Raw genomic sequence first — 18,806 nt, forward strand, 5'->3', positions numbered from 1 at the left:
CCTTTGAGCAGTAAATGCTAAGAGGCAATAAACGGGAGACCTAAAACAGAGGTGTAGGAGAAAGAAGAACAGAACTAGCATGAGGACTGTGACTGCTAACAATCAGTGCCTCCAGTCTAGTGGCATGGTTAACACCATCACTATATACTTCTTTAACCTCCTAAGACCCGAACTCTTCCACAGCATGCATTTTTTATTTCTCTTTGATATTTGGGCTGATTGGGACCCGATAAATGTCAAAACAAAGAATTGCCAGATTTTTTTTTCACCTAATTTTTGTTTCTAAGAAAAATGAGAGCCACGTATGAGGATATTCATATAAAATTTCGATAGAACAGTAGCAGTATAATGTATAATGTCCTCGTAAGGCCCTTGTAGAGCAAAATTGAGTATTTTGGTCTAAATAACCCAAAATGTGATGTCCACATATTTGGACGCCAGGTCCTAGGAGGTTATAAAAAAACATGAGCACAATCATAGGAAATCTTTTTCTTTAGTTAATTATTTTATTCATTATTGCTTTTATCAAGCTGAACTTCTATGGCTGGATTTCCCACCTCACCTTTTTCAGTGAAGAAGCTCCTTTTAGGAAGCACCACCATTCCCCATCAGAGATCTCGCCACGCTGCCTCATGATTTCTACGCACAACATAAAGCTGTAGATAAGCTTGTGTTGCTCGAAGAGTCCACGTGACACATTAATGTAGGAGTTTAGCAAGATTTGATTCAGGAGAATCTGAAGGCGCTCTTCTAGCACAGTACTCTGCTCTGATGTCTCGATGGTGGAATTAAAGAGCTGAAGATGAAGGAAGAAATAAACAAAAAACAGAGAAAAAAAGAAAATAATTTCTTTAAATGGGTACTTACACATTTTCATTAAACATTCCTGTACAAGTAGCTTTGTAAATTTGAGAGTAAAGCCCAGCTCTTTTTTCCCTCACGTGTTTAAAGTACTTGAGTGAGAACTGGTACATAGGATCGATCTCCGACAGACTGGCAACGACAAAGTACAAAACAGATCCTCGAGTGGCCACAGGCCTGTAGCGCTCCCTCGCAGAGTTTATCATCAGCTCAGTTGCTTCTGCCTCTTCCAGACGGTGCTTTATGGCCTCTGAAGTCACCTGGAGACAAGAGGATGCAAAAAATCATGGAAATAAACAGGATGAGCATCAGAAAAACAGGAAAGGTTAAAAAAAGGTCATTGCAGGGAATGTTAAATTCAACAACCACAACTCCATATCCATATAGCCTAATCCCTACCTTTGACTCCTGGAGAGTCTGAACTAGCTCCTCGTTGTCAAGTATATTCCCCTTAGAGGTAAAGAGAAGCTTAAGAATGCGGTCTTCAATATCTTTCAGCTGGCTGCGGTCAGCGTTGATGCGCACAATCAGCTCGTTCCTCTGTTCCTCAAGATGCGGACTCTCAAGACGCACCACATCACTTAAAACAGATTGAAAAAAGATTGAATCAAGAGATTCCAGAGGTCATTATCAGAAAGGGGGGAAAGGATACATACAATTAGGATACATAAAATTATGTGCAGTATTTCTATCCATTTTTTAAAATGTAGATGGCTTTGTAAATGCTTGTTACTAGAGATAAACGAGACCACTTTTTTATGTCCGATACCGATTCCGATATCATAAATTTGGATATCTGCCGATACCAATATGAATCCGATATAGCGTTTTTTTTAATCAACAAAACTGTTTTTTAAATAAATATCTTGCTGCATTTTATATAAGTTCATACTCAAGTTTTAAAAAACAAGACACTAAAACTATTCTGTTATACTTGTATGCAAAAAATACACTGCACCCAAAATATTTTATAGTTCAGCAACACTGATCAATCTAATAAATTTAAACCCGCACCATCCTTCCTATTCTGGTATTTTAAAGAGTCCTTAGCAGAAATATTAAACAACCTAACTAATAGGGTTGCCAACTCCTAACATAAATCTCCCAGAACCACCCCCCGCCCTCCACCTTGATGCTTAATCGACGTAATCAACTTTAATTTAATGCACCTGTAAAACAAATGCATAAGTTCATAACTTCCCTTCAACTCATTCATGTCACCTAAAAGGTAAACCTGTTTCTCCATCACCTGCTCAGCTCTGATCATTCAGTAAGGACATCTCCTGGTTTCATCTACAAGTTTCCCTCTCACCACATATCCAAACCGACATCATGACCAGCAGCTTTTACAGCTGTGGCTCCAGCAAACATCAACTGATACTAGAAAGTAATATTAAATAAATTCTAACAACAGCTAATTAAGCTTAAACGTGCTGCTGTTGTTTATCCACTGGTCTCCTCTCTCTGGCACAAAGTGGGCGATAAACAAACAAGAAAGGCAGGATTTGCGACAGAAAAGCCGACCAGCTGATCATTGACCAGTTTCAGGTTTGAAGTAGCAACAGGAAGGGGAATGAGAGAAGAAGAATCAGCTTTGCAGCAAGAACAGAATAACTCTAGCTTTGTGTCTTTTTTCCATTCTAGCTTAAGTACGAGACAAATCGCTTTCGATGGCCAGTCCAGCTGTGGCTCCATATATCAGTTGTTAAGCTTAACGTGGAAATACTATGCAAACATTCAGGGATGAACTTACGCACTTGCTTTACTTCTCTGGGATAGTTTTCGCCGAGATAACATGCCGCGGTTTGGAAGCATGTAGCGAGGCTCCACATGCTCCACCAGACCGCCGACAGTTCCTGCAGACAACAGCTGCTCTATCACGTAACACATACTGCTCCGATGCGCCGAGCTGGGTTACGCCAAGTAGCGCGTTTGTGAGATGATTTTGTGATACTTCGGATCGGATTACATTTTTTATTTCTCTCCGATATCCGATCCAGTAATTTAGGTCAGTATCGGACCATCGGTATCGGTCCATCTCTACTTGTTACATAGTTGAAATGCAATAGCTTTTTTCATGTGTGTGCATGTATTTACCTGAGAAGTTGGTCTTCTAAGCCAGATTTAGTGACAGTGAAGTTGATAATTGTAACTTTGATGCAAACCTTAAAAGGTGGAAACAGAAACTCATTAAATCACAATGAAACCTTGAACTACTTTGCTGGTCTCAATGATCGTCTTTGTGGTTTTAATTCAGGATTCTTTGGAGTCCATGTCTCTCTTTTATAATGTCTGTGATGTATGCATGCACTGTTGGCTTGAACTAATGAGACAGTACATGACTGCATTTAGTGTGAGCCCATTCTCACACTAAATGCCCTGGGGCAGACTGTAGCCACATTCTGCCCCAGGGCAGCTGTGGCTACAACTGCAGCTGCCTCCATCAGTGTGTGAATGTGAGAGTGAATGAATAGTGGAATTGTAAAGCGCTTTGGGTGCCTAGGAAAGCGCTATATAAATGCAATCCATTATTATTATTATTCTCCTAGACTGTTCAGCTATAGGGTTTTGCTGGTTGACATATGACTGCGTCTCTTTACAGTATCTTCTTTTGTACACATATAGTATAAGTAGGTTTGAGTAGGTGTGCTGCTGTCCTTTACCTCTGGCAGGTAATGTGGGTTGGCCATCTTTGTGGTCATATAGAACCTAAAATTTTTGTCATAGTCAATATCTGAGTCTCCCAGTCGGATCATTGTTCGGCCGCCAGCCACAAACGTCTGCTTCAACAAGACGGGCTCCAGTGCTGGATCCAGGGTCTCCTTTAACTATACACCCACAAAATACCCAAACAGAGCCATTCACAGTACACATGCTTTTCTTAACTCTTTTATAATGATATCCTGGGACAACGCAAAATTAAAAACACTATTTAATAACAATCTGTCCAATAAAGGTCTTCAACTTATTTAATGTCGCCCAGTGTTAGCCCACCTTAAAAAATACACAATTACAATACAACATTTGACCACAAATTGTCTTTTTTATGATTAAGTCTGTTTTACTGTCACATGAGTGGTGCAATCCTACCTCCTCTAGCAGTACAGGGACACCCATGCTTATGGCATTCTCTAGGGTACGAAGGAAGCCAGAGTCCGTTAGCTTGATCACCTTTAGACCATGTTTAGCCTCCTTGGAGCGGATCCATCGGTTGGCCTGAGAATGAAAGAAATATCCTTAATCCCTAATGTGATGAAGATGACTTCTTTAAAAAAATTTGTAAGAACGAATTTAAACTTATTTATCCTTGTTATGCAGCTGTATACCACTATTTTCAAAATCAAAATTAGTTTTAAAATTAAGGTTCTCGTGTAATAAATGTGTGAAATGAATATTAATGACTTGGGATTATACAGATAATTGAGAAGTTAAAGTGTTAAAAAAAATAACCCATTTCATTCATAAAGTAATCAGTGTTGGAATTATCGGCACTACATGGATGCTGCTGGAAACTTGTTTCTAGTTCACCTGATCCTGTGGGTCGATCATAAGAGGCCACCGGTGGCCCTCAGTCACCAGGATGCCATTCTCTGTAGAAACAGTGTCACGAGGCAAACCTTCTGCATTCCACTGGCGGATGACATATTGATCACCAAGAATGTTAATCAGGCTAAAAGTGGAACTGATTGGGATGTTCAGGTTCTGGCACTGCGTTATCCACTGGTCAATTAGCTGGTGAGAGGGAAACAGAGCGCACACAAGCACAACAACTCAGGTTGTATCCTCCAGAGTTTCTACTGTTTTCCTCATTTCATCCCTTATTATTACTACATGTTATTTCCTGTCTTATAATAAAAACAAACAAGGTGTAAGGCCATTACGATAGTGGGGATTGCGTGTGACTGAGCACAATAGCAGTAATGAGAAAACTGGGCCCAGCTTTTGTTTGTCTTATGTAGTGTCCTATTTTCTACTGATTTTCAAAAATTAGACTAAACTCATACTAAAGGCACAAGCTGCTAATTCTTTGTTAGAGCAGCCTGTAAAACCTTAAAAAGCACAGAATAAACCTGTACCTACCAGCTGTCTATAGTGGGAAGTAAATGCACCATAATATGCCACACAAGCAGCTGCAACGAAGACATTTCCCACAACATTGATGATCTCTTGCTCAAACAGGGCTACACTTTCTTCCCAGCGCACTTGTTCGTCACCAAGAGCGAACGTTAGCTTCCCTGCCCTGATCAGACGGGCCTGTGTCAGAGCCATCGTATTAACTTTGATGAAAAAGAAAGAGAAAGAATTTTAGCAAGCCAAAGACAGCAAGGTACATCAAACATTTAATAAAAGACAGATGGTAGAACTTATTTCACAGAGTATATTTTATGTTGTACTTTTTGGCACAACTCTCACCCAAATCTTCTTTCTCATTCATGCTGCTATCAAACTGCTCCTGCAGGACTTTGATCTGGTTCTCCACCTCCTGAAGCTTCTTCTGCTTCTCTTTTAGGGTTGCCATGGTCACATCCAGCTCTTCCTGCACAAATGAGTAAGCACAGATGAAGAGGGAAATGGTAGGGTAATATCATACAGGAATCATTAAAGCAATATTTGGAAGTACTGTACGTGTTGGTCTGGTTTTTATTTCTCATCATTAAGTTTAGTGCACATATGCCAAACCCACATCAGACTTAGTGCTGTAACGTACTCTGGCCAAAATCTTGACTGCTCCTTAAAGCAATAAGCTGCATAGCTCTAGCTACAGTACTACAAGCCCATAGAAATCCAGCAATGCGTTTGTCTTGAAAATAAGAGTCTCCTGCCTTAAATTTTCTAAAATTCCCCAATAATCTGAAACAGCGAGTGGAATAAAACACTAATGAGAGAGCTGAAGACCACCACCAACACTTGGCTTTGCAGTGACCCATCTTAGACTGGGTAGCTTACAAACTTCCATTATGTAAACTGTGATTCATGATCCACTAGTGAACAGCGTCAAACTGATCATCTCCTTCTTTAGACCTCATCATTCTATCACGATCTGGTGCATTGGTAATATGTCTGCTAAAGACACTAAGTTGCTTTGTGCTTATATATAGCAGGTAACACAGATGACACTAACTCTTTCTTATGTTTATGAAGAAGAAATAATGTTTAGATCAACATTTTACTTAAATGTCAGCAGTCATAGTCCCACAAATGCAGATATTTTTTGTCCTGGTTTAGTGTAACACTATTAACAAACCAAAAAACCCCAAAATATTACAAACTATTTCATATCTAAATTATATTTTCCCCCTTAACCTGTATGATGTGGCTAAAATTAACACAACTCTGATAGATAATGTTAAAACCCTAAATCAGGGCTCCCACAGGACAAATCTGTTATTTTTTTTTACAGGTTGAATCCTTATAATTACTTTGAAACACTTAATAATTTACATTTGAATAAGCCTGTAAGAACATACTTTTCCTTAGTGAGGTAAACCTAGAGCATGAATTTATTTCAGCTTCAGCTAACAATGACGGCACACCAACAATGCACTCTGTAACTGACCTGTGCCTTGGCCAGTTTTTCTCTCTTGGGGCCAACCTCTTTGAAGACTCTCGAGTACAGATCCATAGCTCTGACCCACATGCACATGGACCTGCACGCCCTTGATACCTTTTCCACCTAACAAGAGCGACACAATAAGAAATTAGGCCAAGCAAAAACATACTGAAACATTTCAGAATTTCTGATAGGTTATACTATCTGAAAACCACATGTTTAGTCATAATAATACAGTAAGAAGTTGTTATTTTCACTGGCTCTGTTTGTACAATGACATTTTTTAATCTGCCAAAATATCCAAACTGACCTTTTCAGGCATGAAATTAGGGTCATTGATGTATTTTTGTAGTTTCAGCAGGATCCTAGGTTTGATATTGTCCTTGTCATATTCTGTCAGACGCCTGAGAAAGTTGGGATCGCCCAGTAATTGCTTGGCACTTAGCCAGTCTGGTCTGTTAGGAGAGAAGAAAGTTAGTGAGACACTGTTAACAAATAAGGACTAAAGAAATGTCACGGTTGCTCGATACATTAGACCGTGACATTAGTTGATCTTTTCAAAGTACTGAAAATTCTTTGGGCAGAACAGCAAGTTTCAAAATCCTAAAGAGGATATGATATTGTGAAGATTTAATTCAGATCAACAATGCAGTAGATTAGTGAATGGTGAAATCTTCAAGTTATCTCTGTTTAATGTTAAATGCAAAATACATAAGATTGAAAAAATAGTCCCGGTGAAGTGAAGGAGTGATAAAGTTATTACATTATTGTGTTTCTATTATTGTCATTATAAAGAACTGCACTTTTAGAAACCATCACCAGTGCAGGATGGATACCTAATAAAAGTATATCATGTTAAGAAGCTATTTATTTATCTATTATTTTTTTAAAGAAAATAGTGCACACTCACTTGCAATCAAGCAAGATGCAGACAGACTCCATGACAGTCATCACTAGGGCTGGGGGTTTAGTGAACACCTTGATCTCAGAGATGTCAGCCTTGTCAAGAGATCTGAGGGCCTGGTTGGCACTCTCTAAAGCTGGCAGAGCCTGATCTAAGTCCCTCTGTGCGTCATCTGCAATGGCCTGGGTTTCTTCAGCCTTAACTCGGGCCAGTGCCTCATCTTCTTTTACTACTTTACGTACCTGTGACAAGGAGAATTATTTTAGTTATGCTCATGAAGTAATGACAAAGAGTTACCATGATTTATAATTGAAATATAGGCAACATCAGACAGGTTTTTGAAAGTTTTGTGATAAAACACAGACAGACCTCATCAGCCTTCTCTTGATCTACAGCCAATTTCTCCATGAGGGCATCAACATCAGTAGATTTTTGTTTGAGGACTGGCTCCAGAGCAGAAAGGTCCACCTTCATTTTGTCTACAAGCTCATTGGTCTCCAGCAGCTTAGTGACACCATTCTTTACACGATCCCTGGCCTATACAGTAACACACGCATAAATAATTATCATGTTTGATATAATCAACATAACAACTCATGATGCATTACCGTCACAGTAAAAATAAAACTGACTATTAGCACTCACCACCAGCTAATGTATCTAGCTGCTATTTTTCCTACACAATATCAGGTAACAATTCATCATCAACAACATATGTGAAAAATTGCCCATTATTGTGTTGACATACCAGAACTAACTGCTGTCTCTTGTTGCCAAGCATGCTGAGGTAGAGGTTGATAAGCTCTAGATAGGAGGTAGGTGTGGTGTAGTACCGGCGTCTCAGCTCTAAGTAGAAGCGCTCAGCCATTTCAGCGACACTAACGTGTATCTCGACACACATCGCAGAGATGTTCTGTTTTAGCTTCTCATTGCCAAAGTCCACATTCTGGAAAAAGGCCTCAGAGACAGAGAGCAGCGCCTCCCGGGGCCACTGAGCACCAGAAAGAACAGCGAAAGAGAGGAAAGTGACATAAAGTTAGCAGCGAGGACAACAATTTGAAGCTTTGACCTTTAGCTCCTGTCAACTGAACAGTTATTCAGCAGAGCGCCAGCAGATGGACATAAAACATTTATTTAAAAACAGAAATTGTAAAAAGTTTTTTTTAAACTAATAAGTTCAAAAGAAGTTTTAAAAAATATAGAAACTACAACTTCCATGACGATGATGAAACAATTTTTTTTCTATAAAAAGGGACATGAATAGGATTACCTTAAAGCTATAGATTATGAAAAAGAATTCAATCTAAAGGGACGGTGGTGTTATAAAAAGGGTTATATTAGAAATATTTTACATGAACAAGAGTGATTCCATAGACAAGGGTAGTGACGTATATACTGAGTGATTCATATATATCAGAGAAACAGAGTTATATCAGCATACCTGCAGAAACCAGTCAATAGTGCAGCAGTTAACCAGTGAAGGAAACATGCGACATCGGGACCTGAAAGCATCGCCCACAGGGCTCATACACAGCACAATGTGTAGTTTTTCTTGTACACGGGAGATGAAAAACTGGAACACCTGAATGCACCATCACAGACACGTAAAAAAGACACACACACATAGAAGATCACAACAGGCAAATAGCATCAGCTCTCATGTGTTCTTTCCTTTTGCCTGGGACACTGATTTTAACTGTCTGCTTTTATACAGTCTGTGGAAATTTTAGCCCATAGTGGGAATCTCAGATGCTTTGCTAGGTGTTTATTATCTTCTTTAAACAACTCACAAAGGTCAGGCTTCATCATACTTCTCTTATATCAGAAATTAATGTTTAATTTCATTTTGTTTATCTTGTTGCAGATCTATGTACTGTTGCTGAAAACACTAAGTGTGTTAGGTGTCGGCTGTGTGCGGCACCCAAGGTGCAGACTCCGGAGACAGAACTTAACCAAAACAGCTTTAATGCTGAACGCAAACATAACATAACTGGAAAAACTCAAAAATAAACTAACACCAGCGGATTGACAAAACACACAGCAAAGTAACCGGTAGATCGCGACACGGACACAGAGAAACACAGGGCTTAAATACACAGAGGGAGCAATCAGGGAATGAATAACAGGAGGGAAACACAGCTGGGGCAAATCAGGCCTAACGAGACAAGGGGAAGCAACACCAGACACATTAACATCAGACATGGACTTTCAAAGTAAAACAGGAAACACATAACACAGACTGAACAAAGACACAGACTCGCACGCACTGCAACAGAGGGAACAGAGACGTGGGACCAGGGCAGACACAAACACTGACTGGACACGGGGATATAGCCACTAAGGACACACAGAGATGCGAACTAGACAAGGGGATACAGCTGACAGGGGAGACAGAGCAGCTAGAGAAGACAGAGACATAAACTATAAGACAGAACTCAAAGAAACCAAAGACTAGAAAGTATAAATAATATCATAAACTCAAAACCCCTGGGTCAACGACCCAGGCATCCTAACAAAGTGATTATATCTGGTAGTTAAAGAATGATTTCCTACATTTAAGAAAAGCCACTCGATTAGAAAACAACACTTTTCAGGATATGAACATTCATGACTCCACGTTCTTCCCACTTTCTAATTTGTTAAAATTTTGGGTAGTATCCGAAAACAAAGTTCTGTGTCGAGATTGTATTTGTTAATTTTTGTTGACTGTAACTTTATCCTAACTTTCACAGAAAATTTTAATTCATTTATTTTCTCACAAATAAAGTAGATATACTTGACACTGTATTTAATCTTTACTGCTTAAATGACACATGTTTTCTACACTTTATGTATTTACATAAGTACCGTACATACCTCATCCCTGTTCTCTTCACTGATTCCAGCCTCTCTGGCTTTAGGGCGGGTAGCAGCAAGTACTTGTTCTAGCTCGTCTTTTTCAAAAAGGTTAGGCACCTCACCAGAGTTTAGCATGTTGTTTATATCCTCCAAAAATTCTTCTACTACAATCTACAACAGATTTAATAGTTAAACACAGTAAGTACACAGAAACTTAAATACTGTAAGTACTTTTGTTGCAATCTTTTTGCAATACCTGAGTATCTGTAAAGAGGAACACCATATCTTTGCCCTCCACACCAGCCATCTTGTAGAGCCTCCTCAAGTCTTCATGGAAGCTGTCATAGTTGTACCCTCTGCTCAATTCAATCTCAAAGCAGCGGTACCCACACATGTGGGCTGCCAAGCGAGTGAGTGACTGCTTGCCTGTACCTCCCACCCCGACTAACAAGGCATTGCCTCGCTCCTGGCGAATCATACGAGCAATCCTAAAAAATAATAAGATTATTTCATTCCATATGGCACATGCATCGTGTCATTTAGAAAATGTACTGCAAGCTATAATCAGATCAAATCACTTGATATGACACTACCTTTAAAAAAAATCAGAAGATGTGCAGTTACATTTTATTACTGATGTTAAAATAAGAGTGCCTGCATTTTACTTATGTGGAAGGTATGTCTACTAATTAGACATGCAAGTAATTATTATTATGGATAAATGATCCTTACAGTCCATATCACAGTCATTGCATGTTCTATTTTAAAAACCAATAAAACACAATCACTCGTATTGCTACTGTCATGATCCTGGGTCCTTTTGACCCAGCGTTTTGTGTTTTCTCTTCGCGATTTTGGTTCTGTTCTTCCTCTGGTTAGTGTTTACTCTGTTCTGCCCGTGTGTTCCTGTATCTAGTCCGCGTTTCTTAGTTTGTGTCCTTTCATGTGTAAGTTTCTGTTTTATTGTGAAGGTCTGTGTCTTATGTGAGTGTTTTCAGTTTGCCTCCCTAGTCTCGTCATGTTAATTACTCCCAGCTGTGTTCCCACCTGTATGTAATCCCCCTGTGTTCTCTGAGTGTATTTAAGTTGTGTCTTCTGTCATAGTAGTTGCTGGTTCGTCTGTGTTGTTTCCCCTCGCTCTCCCTGTATGTATTTCTCCGGACCTCCCTGCATCCTCATTCTGGTTTGTCTTATTAGTTTACCCAGTTTAGGTTTCCGGTTTCATGTTTTGTCGCCATTGCTGTTTGTACTCACACCCCTGTAAATAAACACTCATCTGCACCAGAGCTGCCGCATTTTGGGTCCTATTTCATATTCCACACGGCTTGCCCCGGCAAACCGTGACAGCTACTGCCTTTGGGTGACTCAGTTTGTCCCAACTACAGCTAAAATAAATCAACTACCTGTTAAGAAACTATAACTATAAGTTAAATTCACTCACCTGGAGACATGTTCAATGGCATCCTGGAAGAAAACCAGCTTGATCTCCTTGGAGAAGGTCATGTTGTAATCATCAAGATAGTCCTGAAGTACAGTCTGGATCTTATTCATGTCTGTCAGGTCTTCATACAGGCGATCTTCTTTTTCTGCATGCATCTATGTGGATGATTAGGTGGACACAGAACAAAACTGCAAATCAGTAAATAATGTACAGTATTTTTGTGTCGACCTGTAAATAAGTTGCTTGGAGGAAAACCTGACCTTGATGAAGTCCCCAAATATTATGGGATGAGACACAAAATGTGAAGACTCTAAGTGGATGTCAAAATATCGCCCTGGCAAAAAAGAGAGAGGTCTATCTTAAACCCATAAAGCCAAAATATAGATTTTGAGCTGATAACAATTAACTGAGCATTCAGAAAATAAAGTCAGAGGCTGGACTGTGAGAGTTCTTACTGGCCATCTCACAGATGATGGTGTTGAAGTAGGTCTTATCTTGGGTGTTGATGAGTCGGTCATGAAATACACGCTGGCATTCATGGCAGAAAAGGCGAAAGATCTGGGTCTTGTCTCTTACTTGACTTGGCTCACACTGCAGTATGCCTGGTAATCAACAGAGAGAATCTATATACTCACAACAAGCTTGAAAATCAATATTTGGTAAGACTATCTTTATTCTTCAACACAGTCTGAACCCTTAGGTAAGCTTTCTTGCAGTTTTTGAAAGTAGTCTTCAGGAATAGTTCTTCAGGTTTGTTGAAGACATTCAAAGCTCTTATTTATAGCTTGACTTCCTCTTGTTCTATTCCCTGTATAGATGATCCCACACTACTTCAATAATGTCAAGGTACAAACTCTGAGGAATCCAGTTCTTGTGTAATTTAGCAAACCTTAACTATTTCTCCCTCTCTTAAAACGGAATTTTTTTGAGACCCACCCTTCCAACGAGACCACTTCTGATAAAAACTGTGTGGGTGTTGCTCTGAAATGCATCTCTCAGGTCCTGTGTCAGGACTTTCCTGCATATTTTTTCTATTTCTTAAGGACATTTAGATACTATATAGGCACAAGCATTCTCCACTGCAACCACTGAACATCCAAGGTATGGACATTGAGGCTGTGGACAGCTACAGGTACCTTGGTGTTCATCTGAACAACAGACTGGACTGGACTCATAACTCAGACGCCCTCTACAGGAAAGGGCAGAGCAGGCTGTACCTGCTGCGGAGACTCAGGTCGTTTGGAGTGGAGGGCCCACTCCTGAAGACCTTCTATGACTCTGTTGTGGCTTCTGCTATCTTTTATGGCGTGGTCTGCTGGGGCGGCAGCATCTCTGCTGGGGACAGGAAGAGACTGAACAGGGTGATCCGAAGGGCCAGCTCTGTTCTAGGATGCCCTCTGGACCCAGTGGAGGTGGTGAGTGACAGGAGAACGGCGGCTAAGCTGTCATCCCTGATGGACAACATCTCCCACCCCATGCAGCAGACTGTGACAGCACTGAGCAGCTCCTTCAGTGGGAGACTGCGGCACCCACAGTGTGGGACGGAGAGATTTCGCAGGTCTTTCCTCCCCACTGCTGTCAGACTCCATAATAAAGACTTTAACTGATCAAGCACACACATCCATACATATGCAATAATACTAAGTGCAATAATCCTTTCTGTCATCGTTGTATTTTTACTCAGTTGTATATAGTATTTGTATTTGTATTCTATTTTTATCTTATTGTATATTTATTTTATTTTATTCTACTGTATATAGTATTTTATTTTATTCTATTCTGTACAGTTGTGTACTGTATTTATTCTTATTGTATTCTAATTTTTGCCTCATAACTTTTGCACTGTCCACTTCCTGCTGTGACAAAACAAATTTCCCACGTGTGGGACTAATAAAGGTTATCTTATCTTATCTTATCTTATCTTATCTTATCTTATATCTGAAGTAGGTTGTTCTTTTGTGCTCTACTTGTCCTGTTTCCCCAGATTATTTAAGGGCACACCATCCTGAGATAGGTCAAATTCGGTTAATAATCTGCGACTCACCTTGTCATTGTAAAAGTAAAATTTTATGATGGTCAAGTTGTGTTATTTTTGGCATTTCTCATAGATTCAAGAGATGGCAACAAATTATGAGTTTTTGCAACAGGCTGCTAGTAACAAAGTGCCCGAAGATACAATCTGAAATTGGTTCTTTGTGAAGTTTGTTATGTGTAGACTTGTGCTGGTTCAGCTCTTCAGTTAGGGGCGTTTTTCCTGCTTGAATGGTTCACAGGTCAGTGTTAAGCCACTTAACAAACCAAGAAAATAATTCTCTGAAAATAGTCAGATACAAGGACTGGATTGCCAATGAATGAAAAAGCAGCCAAAGACCAAAGGAATACTCACCTTGGACACACTTGGAGAGGTCCCGGAGATTAAAAACATAGTGGGACTTGGCCGGGGTGGGCAGCAGATCCACACTTAAACAGTTATAAATCTCCACAGCTGCATCCACAATCTGTCCGGCACAGTCCTTCACTGCCTGGGAAAACTCACTGAGGAAACCGTTCAGTATAGCCTGGAAGGAGGTTGGGTATGAAAAGTGGTTGTAACACAAATGAGAGGGCATGAAGAGGGGTATACTGAAAATTACATATACTGGCGGAGCAGGAAATGGAAAAATTAAAACATTTAAAGTAAGCGCAACATCTCATAGAGAGAAGTTCATGGACATAACACATACAGACTACTCAATAAAGATTCTTAATCTGTCAAGATTAACTTGAAATAATAATAAATAAGCACGGACATGATATATCTTGAACTGTAAACACTACTCCCTAAAATGTAATTCTTTACATGTATGTGTGTGTGTGTGTGTGTGTGTGTGTGTGTGTGTGTGTGTGTGTGTGTGTGTGTGTGTGTGTGTGTGTGTGTCAGTATTTTGGAGGACTCCTGACTTTGAAGATCTGTTTGAGGCTGGTGTCCGAGGGTGTTGGCAGGCACAACATGCTGAAGTGGCGAATAAATCTGGGGGACACAGGATTTCGCCCCCCTCCTGGAGGAGCACATGCTGCTGTAATGGTCATTTCCTGAGAAGAAAAAGACAGAATAAAGGGACTACTAAACAGCGGATAAAATGCTAGTATGTTACTTTTTCCTGACATGTCACCATTGACAATAAAATGTTCCATTTAAGAAGAGGGGTTCCTTGTGTGGGGCATTTAAGGACAGTACAGAAATGTTCTAAAATCAGTTGTGCCTGTGTGTATATGTGTGTTTGTATAGCACAAGTTAAGGTAGTAAACATTCTATGGATGATGCACTGATCAGAGACCACTTTTAATTTCGTTGTACCTGCGACGATGACAATAAATACTCACTCAAATGAGCAATCCTATTTATCCATATTGTATATTCTGTATCTATACATGTGTATATGTGTATATATGGTGTATTTATCCTTACTCTCATTCCCCTTAATGTATCTGTAACATGCAACTTCTTTCGGTGCTTTGCTACTGGAAACGGAATTTCCCGGAGGAACCCACCCGAGGGATTAATAAAGTTTCATCTAATCTAATCTAATCTAAAGACATTCTGATTCTGATTCTCATTCTATAAATGGCGAATAAAAAAGCTAACAAATAGCCCACAAGATGACTGGGTTTCCTACATAAAAGGATTTAGTATTCATTAAAAACACCAAACAGAACAAATGAGGTTTTTAACTGTGCTCAAAAACTGAACACGGGGAAAACATCCACAGTAGTTCAGACTAGAATGATTTTGTCTTTACTTGTAGGCAATATTTATGGGAACGTAGAATGTACAGACACTAAAAACAAAAGGTTAAGACTTATGAGCAATTAACTTATAGCTAGTCTAGAACAGCTGTGCTAGTGGAACTGTCCTACCCTTGTTTTAGATACGTGCTTGTACTTATAGGAAACATGCCCCATAATCTTTCTAAAATCTGAAAATTTGAAAATGCTCCTTCTTGTGGTTTTGTTTTTAAACTGCTTGGAAAAGTCTAAAATAGATAACCTCAACTGCAACCATAGTCTCACATATGCACACGCACATTTATATTTTAATGTCTCATTACAGTGTAGCTCATCTTATTTGCATACCTGGATCTCCTTCCAGAAGAACTTGTTTCTGTCATAAAACCCAGAAAAATCCTGGAACTGACGCAGGAGTTCTATAGGAGGCTGAGATCCATAACTGTCCAGCTTAGGCATATTCAAGTCATCCACAAAGACCACCAACTTCTTGTTTCCTGGAGGACCTACATGGAGAGAAAAATAATAAATATTCAAGAAGAAAAAAGTAAATGTGTAAGCACTATTGGATGAATGGCCAGGCAGTAGATGTGTAGATGAATAGTGGAAGCAACTGTTAAACTAATGGAAAGGAAGCGACTCTATGGTTGTGTTAAGCAGCTCCAGAACAATTTGGGAATGTGCTGAAGAAAGGCCTCTTAATGTGTTATCTGTAAGTTAGACCCTGAAGACATGTCATTGACAAGCATTGACCTATAATTCAAACAATAAGATGGTAGCTTTTGTCTGAAAAACTTCATCAGTTGGAGTTTCTCAAAGGATTTCCTTTCAGCTACATTGCTGTCCAGATGGTGCAAACAATTGTAACAAATGCATATGACAGTCTGACACAACATGTATGGTTCTTGGGTTTGCTTTTATGTTGTCATTGCCAAACTTGCTCTTTTACCTAAAATGTTCTTTCTCTTTTTCTCCAGTTTGGACTCAATGATCTCCTGTGTACGGGCAGAGGAGGTCTGAGCAGAGAAGTTGATGAAGACAGGAAGATATCCTGCACTTTCCTGGATCCTGTTAAGAAGGCCCCGGGCCACCACAGTCTGCAAGAACATGTTCATCAATTACTTTTCACATATAAATTTTGATATCTGCATTCCTTTCTAAATTGCAACACCAAAATATTACCTTTGCTTTAGCACCATGGATATTTTGGATATGAAACTATAACTAAGCATTGCTGCAGACTCGTGCTATTTCCCCTCTAAAACTCCTCAGCATTTTATTAATACGTCACCATCATAATAAGTAATTTAGTGGAAACTGCCAGATCCATCAGTACACACAGTCATTCAGGTGAATGAAATAAACAGTGGCACTAATATATACAATTAACCTTCTACATATGTCATGCCAAAAGCATGGGAATGTTTGTTCCACAAATCACACAGAACCAAATCTCAACAAAATATGACATGTATGTGCAGCGTTCTGTCCAAAGCTAAGTGTGGCTGTAGCAAGGCATCTGCAACACATGCAGTGGGTCTTTGTTTATGAAGTGCAAAAAGGAGTCTGAAGTATCCTAGACGTATGTGCTTTTTTTCAGCTGTTCTTTTTGCATCATCAAGTATGCCCTGGGGCGCCTCTGTCAGTGCGCCCCAGGGCGGCTGTGGCTACACTGTAGCTTGCCATCACCAGTGTGTGAATGTGTGTGTGAATGGGTGGATGATTGTGTATAGTGTAAAGCGCTTTGGGGTCCTTAAGACCAAGTAAAAGCGCTATACAAATACAGACCATTTACCATTTTACCATTTAATATCAGAAAAGCTTTGGATTTATAAAATGTACCCTTTGTCATCCGTTTATTATCTGTTCTAAGATTCTTTACCTTTCCCACTCCCGTGTCACCAGTGAAGAGTACAGAACGGCGCACGGATAGCAGTTTCTCCATCAGATATCCATAGCGAACAGTGTCTGTAGTGGGAACCAGCATCTCAAAAAAAGGTTGTTCCCTATTATATTTAAATGAAGGGATTATAGCTGTCCATAACTGCAGATCCCTGTGATTAAAATTCATGTAGACACTCCACAAGGTACCACACGTCGGGAGCTACAAAACACACAAATGTAAAAAACTTACTACAAAATTATTAGGTGTCTTATTAAGTATCAGCCCAAATGCCATTAGCTAGAAAAAACATTAAATCATTAATGTTCAGTTTCACTCACATTGTTTAATAGCTTTGGTAACAGCAGTTTTGGTGAAGTGTTGCTTTGTACAATTCTTTGTGTGGATGTGAGTGCCTATGTGTGTTAAGTTCAAATTACGGTTTCACATCTGGAATTCTTAATACACTTTTCCTTCCAGTCAATGCTCCATTAACATAGCTTGATACGGCACTCTGTGAACAGCTTAAATTATTCCACTTTATATACATTGAATACAAGTGTATGAATTTTGACCGATTTGAATAAACTGCCCAGTTTTGTTCTATAATAAATAAATAATTTAGATTGCATTATCCTCACAGCTCATCCATTTCTGTAGGTGTGGTGGTCACAGCTGCATACCTTTGCATTTTTGTTGCCTTCAAATTGCTCTCTGATGAAGGTATCAAAAGCATCCCAGTAAGAACTAGTCAGATTGCCACCTACGGCCCATAGATAACAAAATATGAAGGTCTGACATAGTACACCATCAAGGTGCTTGGGATTCTGCCACCACAAAAAGAAGACATATCAATAAGTAAGAACATGGGTGAGTAAGTCAATAATTCTACAAGAAGCATGTATATAACTTATGGCGTTGTCTTGTCGAACAGAAGTAGCACACTCTCATCTTTAACGCATTGCTGGTTTAACCAAAGTTGCTCCCTGTACATTTTTTGCTTTTCCTTTGTGGAAAAAAATTAACTTTTTTTATTTCATTGTCAAGTTTGCAAAATTGTTGTTTGAACTAAATGACTGATTCTTTTGATGCATCCTACAAAAAAAGGACTAAACATGACAGCTACATTTTGTGTTAAATGTACCATCTTGAGGTCTGGTCCTCCGTTACCCAGCAGAAGAGCCTCCAGCAAGGAGCACAGAGTGCTGACTTTACTGATGTCCACTTGGCGAATTGCTTGGACACAATGCTTGGACGCAAATTGTAGACCTTTCTCCACGTACTGCTTGAACATCTCCATCAGGTATGCACCCACTGGGTCTGGAAGCTGGAGAGACAGGAGAAAGTTAAATGAGGTTTACAGAGAAGCTTGTAGCAGGATATTAAGTGTATGCAGAGTCATGCATTTACATTATCTACACAATTTATAAAGTAACCTTGCTAGTTTGGCTTAGACTCCCTAGTAATAGTCTTCTTAATGCCCAGAGGTAGGACTGACATCAAGAGGGAAGAACTATGCACTGCAAAAAAACAACAATTTGACTACAATGTAAAAATTAACCTA

At 39.5% G+C, this 18,806-nt stretch overlaps 1 protein-coding gene across 1 annotated transcript in view; it reads right to left on the reverse strand.

The window, feature by feature from the left end:
* dnah6 (dynein, axonemal, heavy chain 6) overlaps positions 1-18,806 on the reverse strand; it is a 52,903-nt gene that overhangs the window by 10,395 nt on the left and 23,702 nt on the right. The window contains exons 41-67 of the mRNA XM_080881478.1: positions 18,387-18,569; positions 17,926-18,069; positions 17,243-17,464; positions 16,310-16,457; positions 15,709-15,866; positions 14,536-14,667; positions 13,982-14,153; positions 12,051-12,197; positions 11,856-11,929; positions 11,596-11,750; positions 10,411-10,642; positions 10,173-10,325; positions 8,758-8,898; positions 8,065-8,307; positions 7,686-7,853; positions 7,323-7,558; positions 6,723-6,867; positions 6,419-6,535; positions 5,275-5,398; positions 4,942-5,138; positions 4,390-4,593; positions 3,952-4,077; positions 3,525-3,689; positions 2,959-3,026; positions 1,261-1,441; positions 942-1,121; positions 563-796 (exon numbers count right to left, since the gene is read on the reverse strand). Coding sequence (XP_080737604.1) covers positions 563-796; positions 942-1,121; positions 1,261-1,441; positions 2,959-3,026; positions 3,525-3,689; positions 3,952-4,077; positions 4,390-4,593; positions 4,942-5,138; positions 5,275-5,398; positions 6,419-6,535; positions 6,723-6,867; positions 7,323-7,558; positions 7,686-7,853; positions 8,065-8,307; positions 8,758-8,898; positions 10,173-10,325; positions 10,411-10,642; positions 11,596-11,750; positions 11,856-11,929; positions 12,051-12,197; positions 13,982-14,153; positions 14,536-14,667; positions 15,709-15,866; positions 16,310-16,457; positions 17,243-17,464; positions 17,926-18,069; positions 18,387-18,569 — 4,449 coding nt within the window. The remainder of the gene's footprint in view (positions 1-562; positions 797-941; positions 1,122-1,260; positions 1,442-2,958; positions 3,027-3,524; positions 3,690-3,951; positions 4,078-4,389; positions 4,594-4,941; positions 5,139-5,274; positions 5,399-6,418; positions 6,536-6,722; positions 6,868-7,322; positions 7,559-7,685; positions 7,854-8,064; positions 8,308-8,757; positions 8,899-10,172; positions 10,326-10,410; positions 10,643-11,595; positions 11,751-11,855; positions 11,930-12,050; positions 12,198-13,981; positions 14,154-14,535; positions 14,668-15,708; positions 15,867-16,309; positions 16,458-17,242; positions 17,465-17,925; positions 18,070-18,386; positions 18,570-18,806) is intronic.

The sequence above is a fragment of the Rhamphochromis sp. 'chilingali' genome (genome assembly GCF_963969265.1).
Source record: "Rhamphochromis sp. 'chilingali' genome assembly, chromosome: 4".
NCBI lineage: Eukaryota > Metazoa > Chordata > Actinopteri > Cichliformes > Cichlidae > Rhamphochromis > Rhamphochromis sp. 'chilingali'.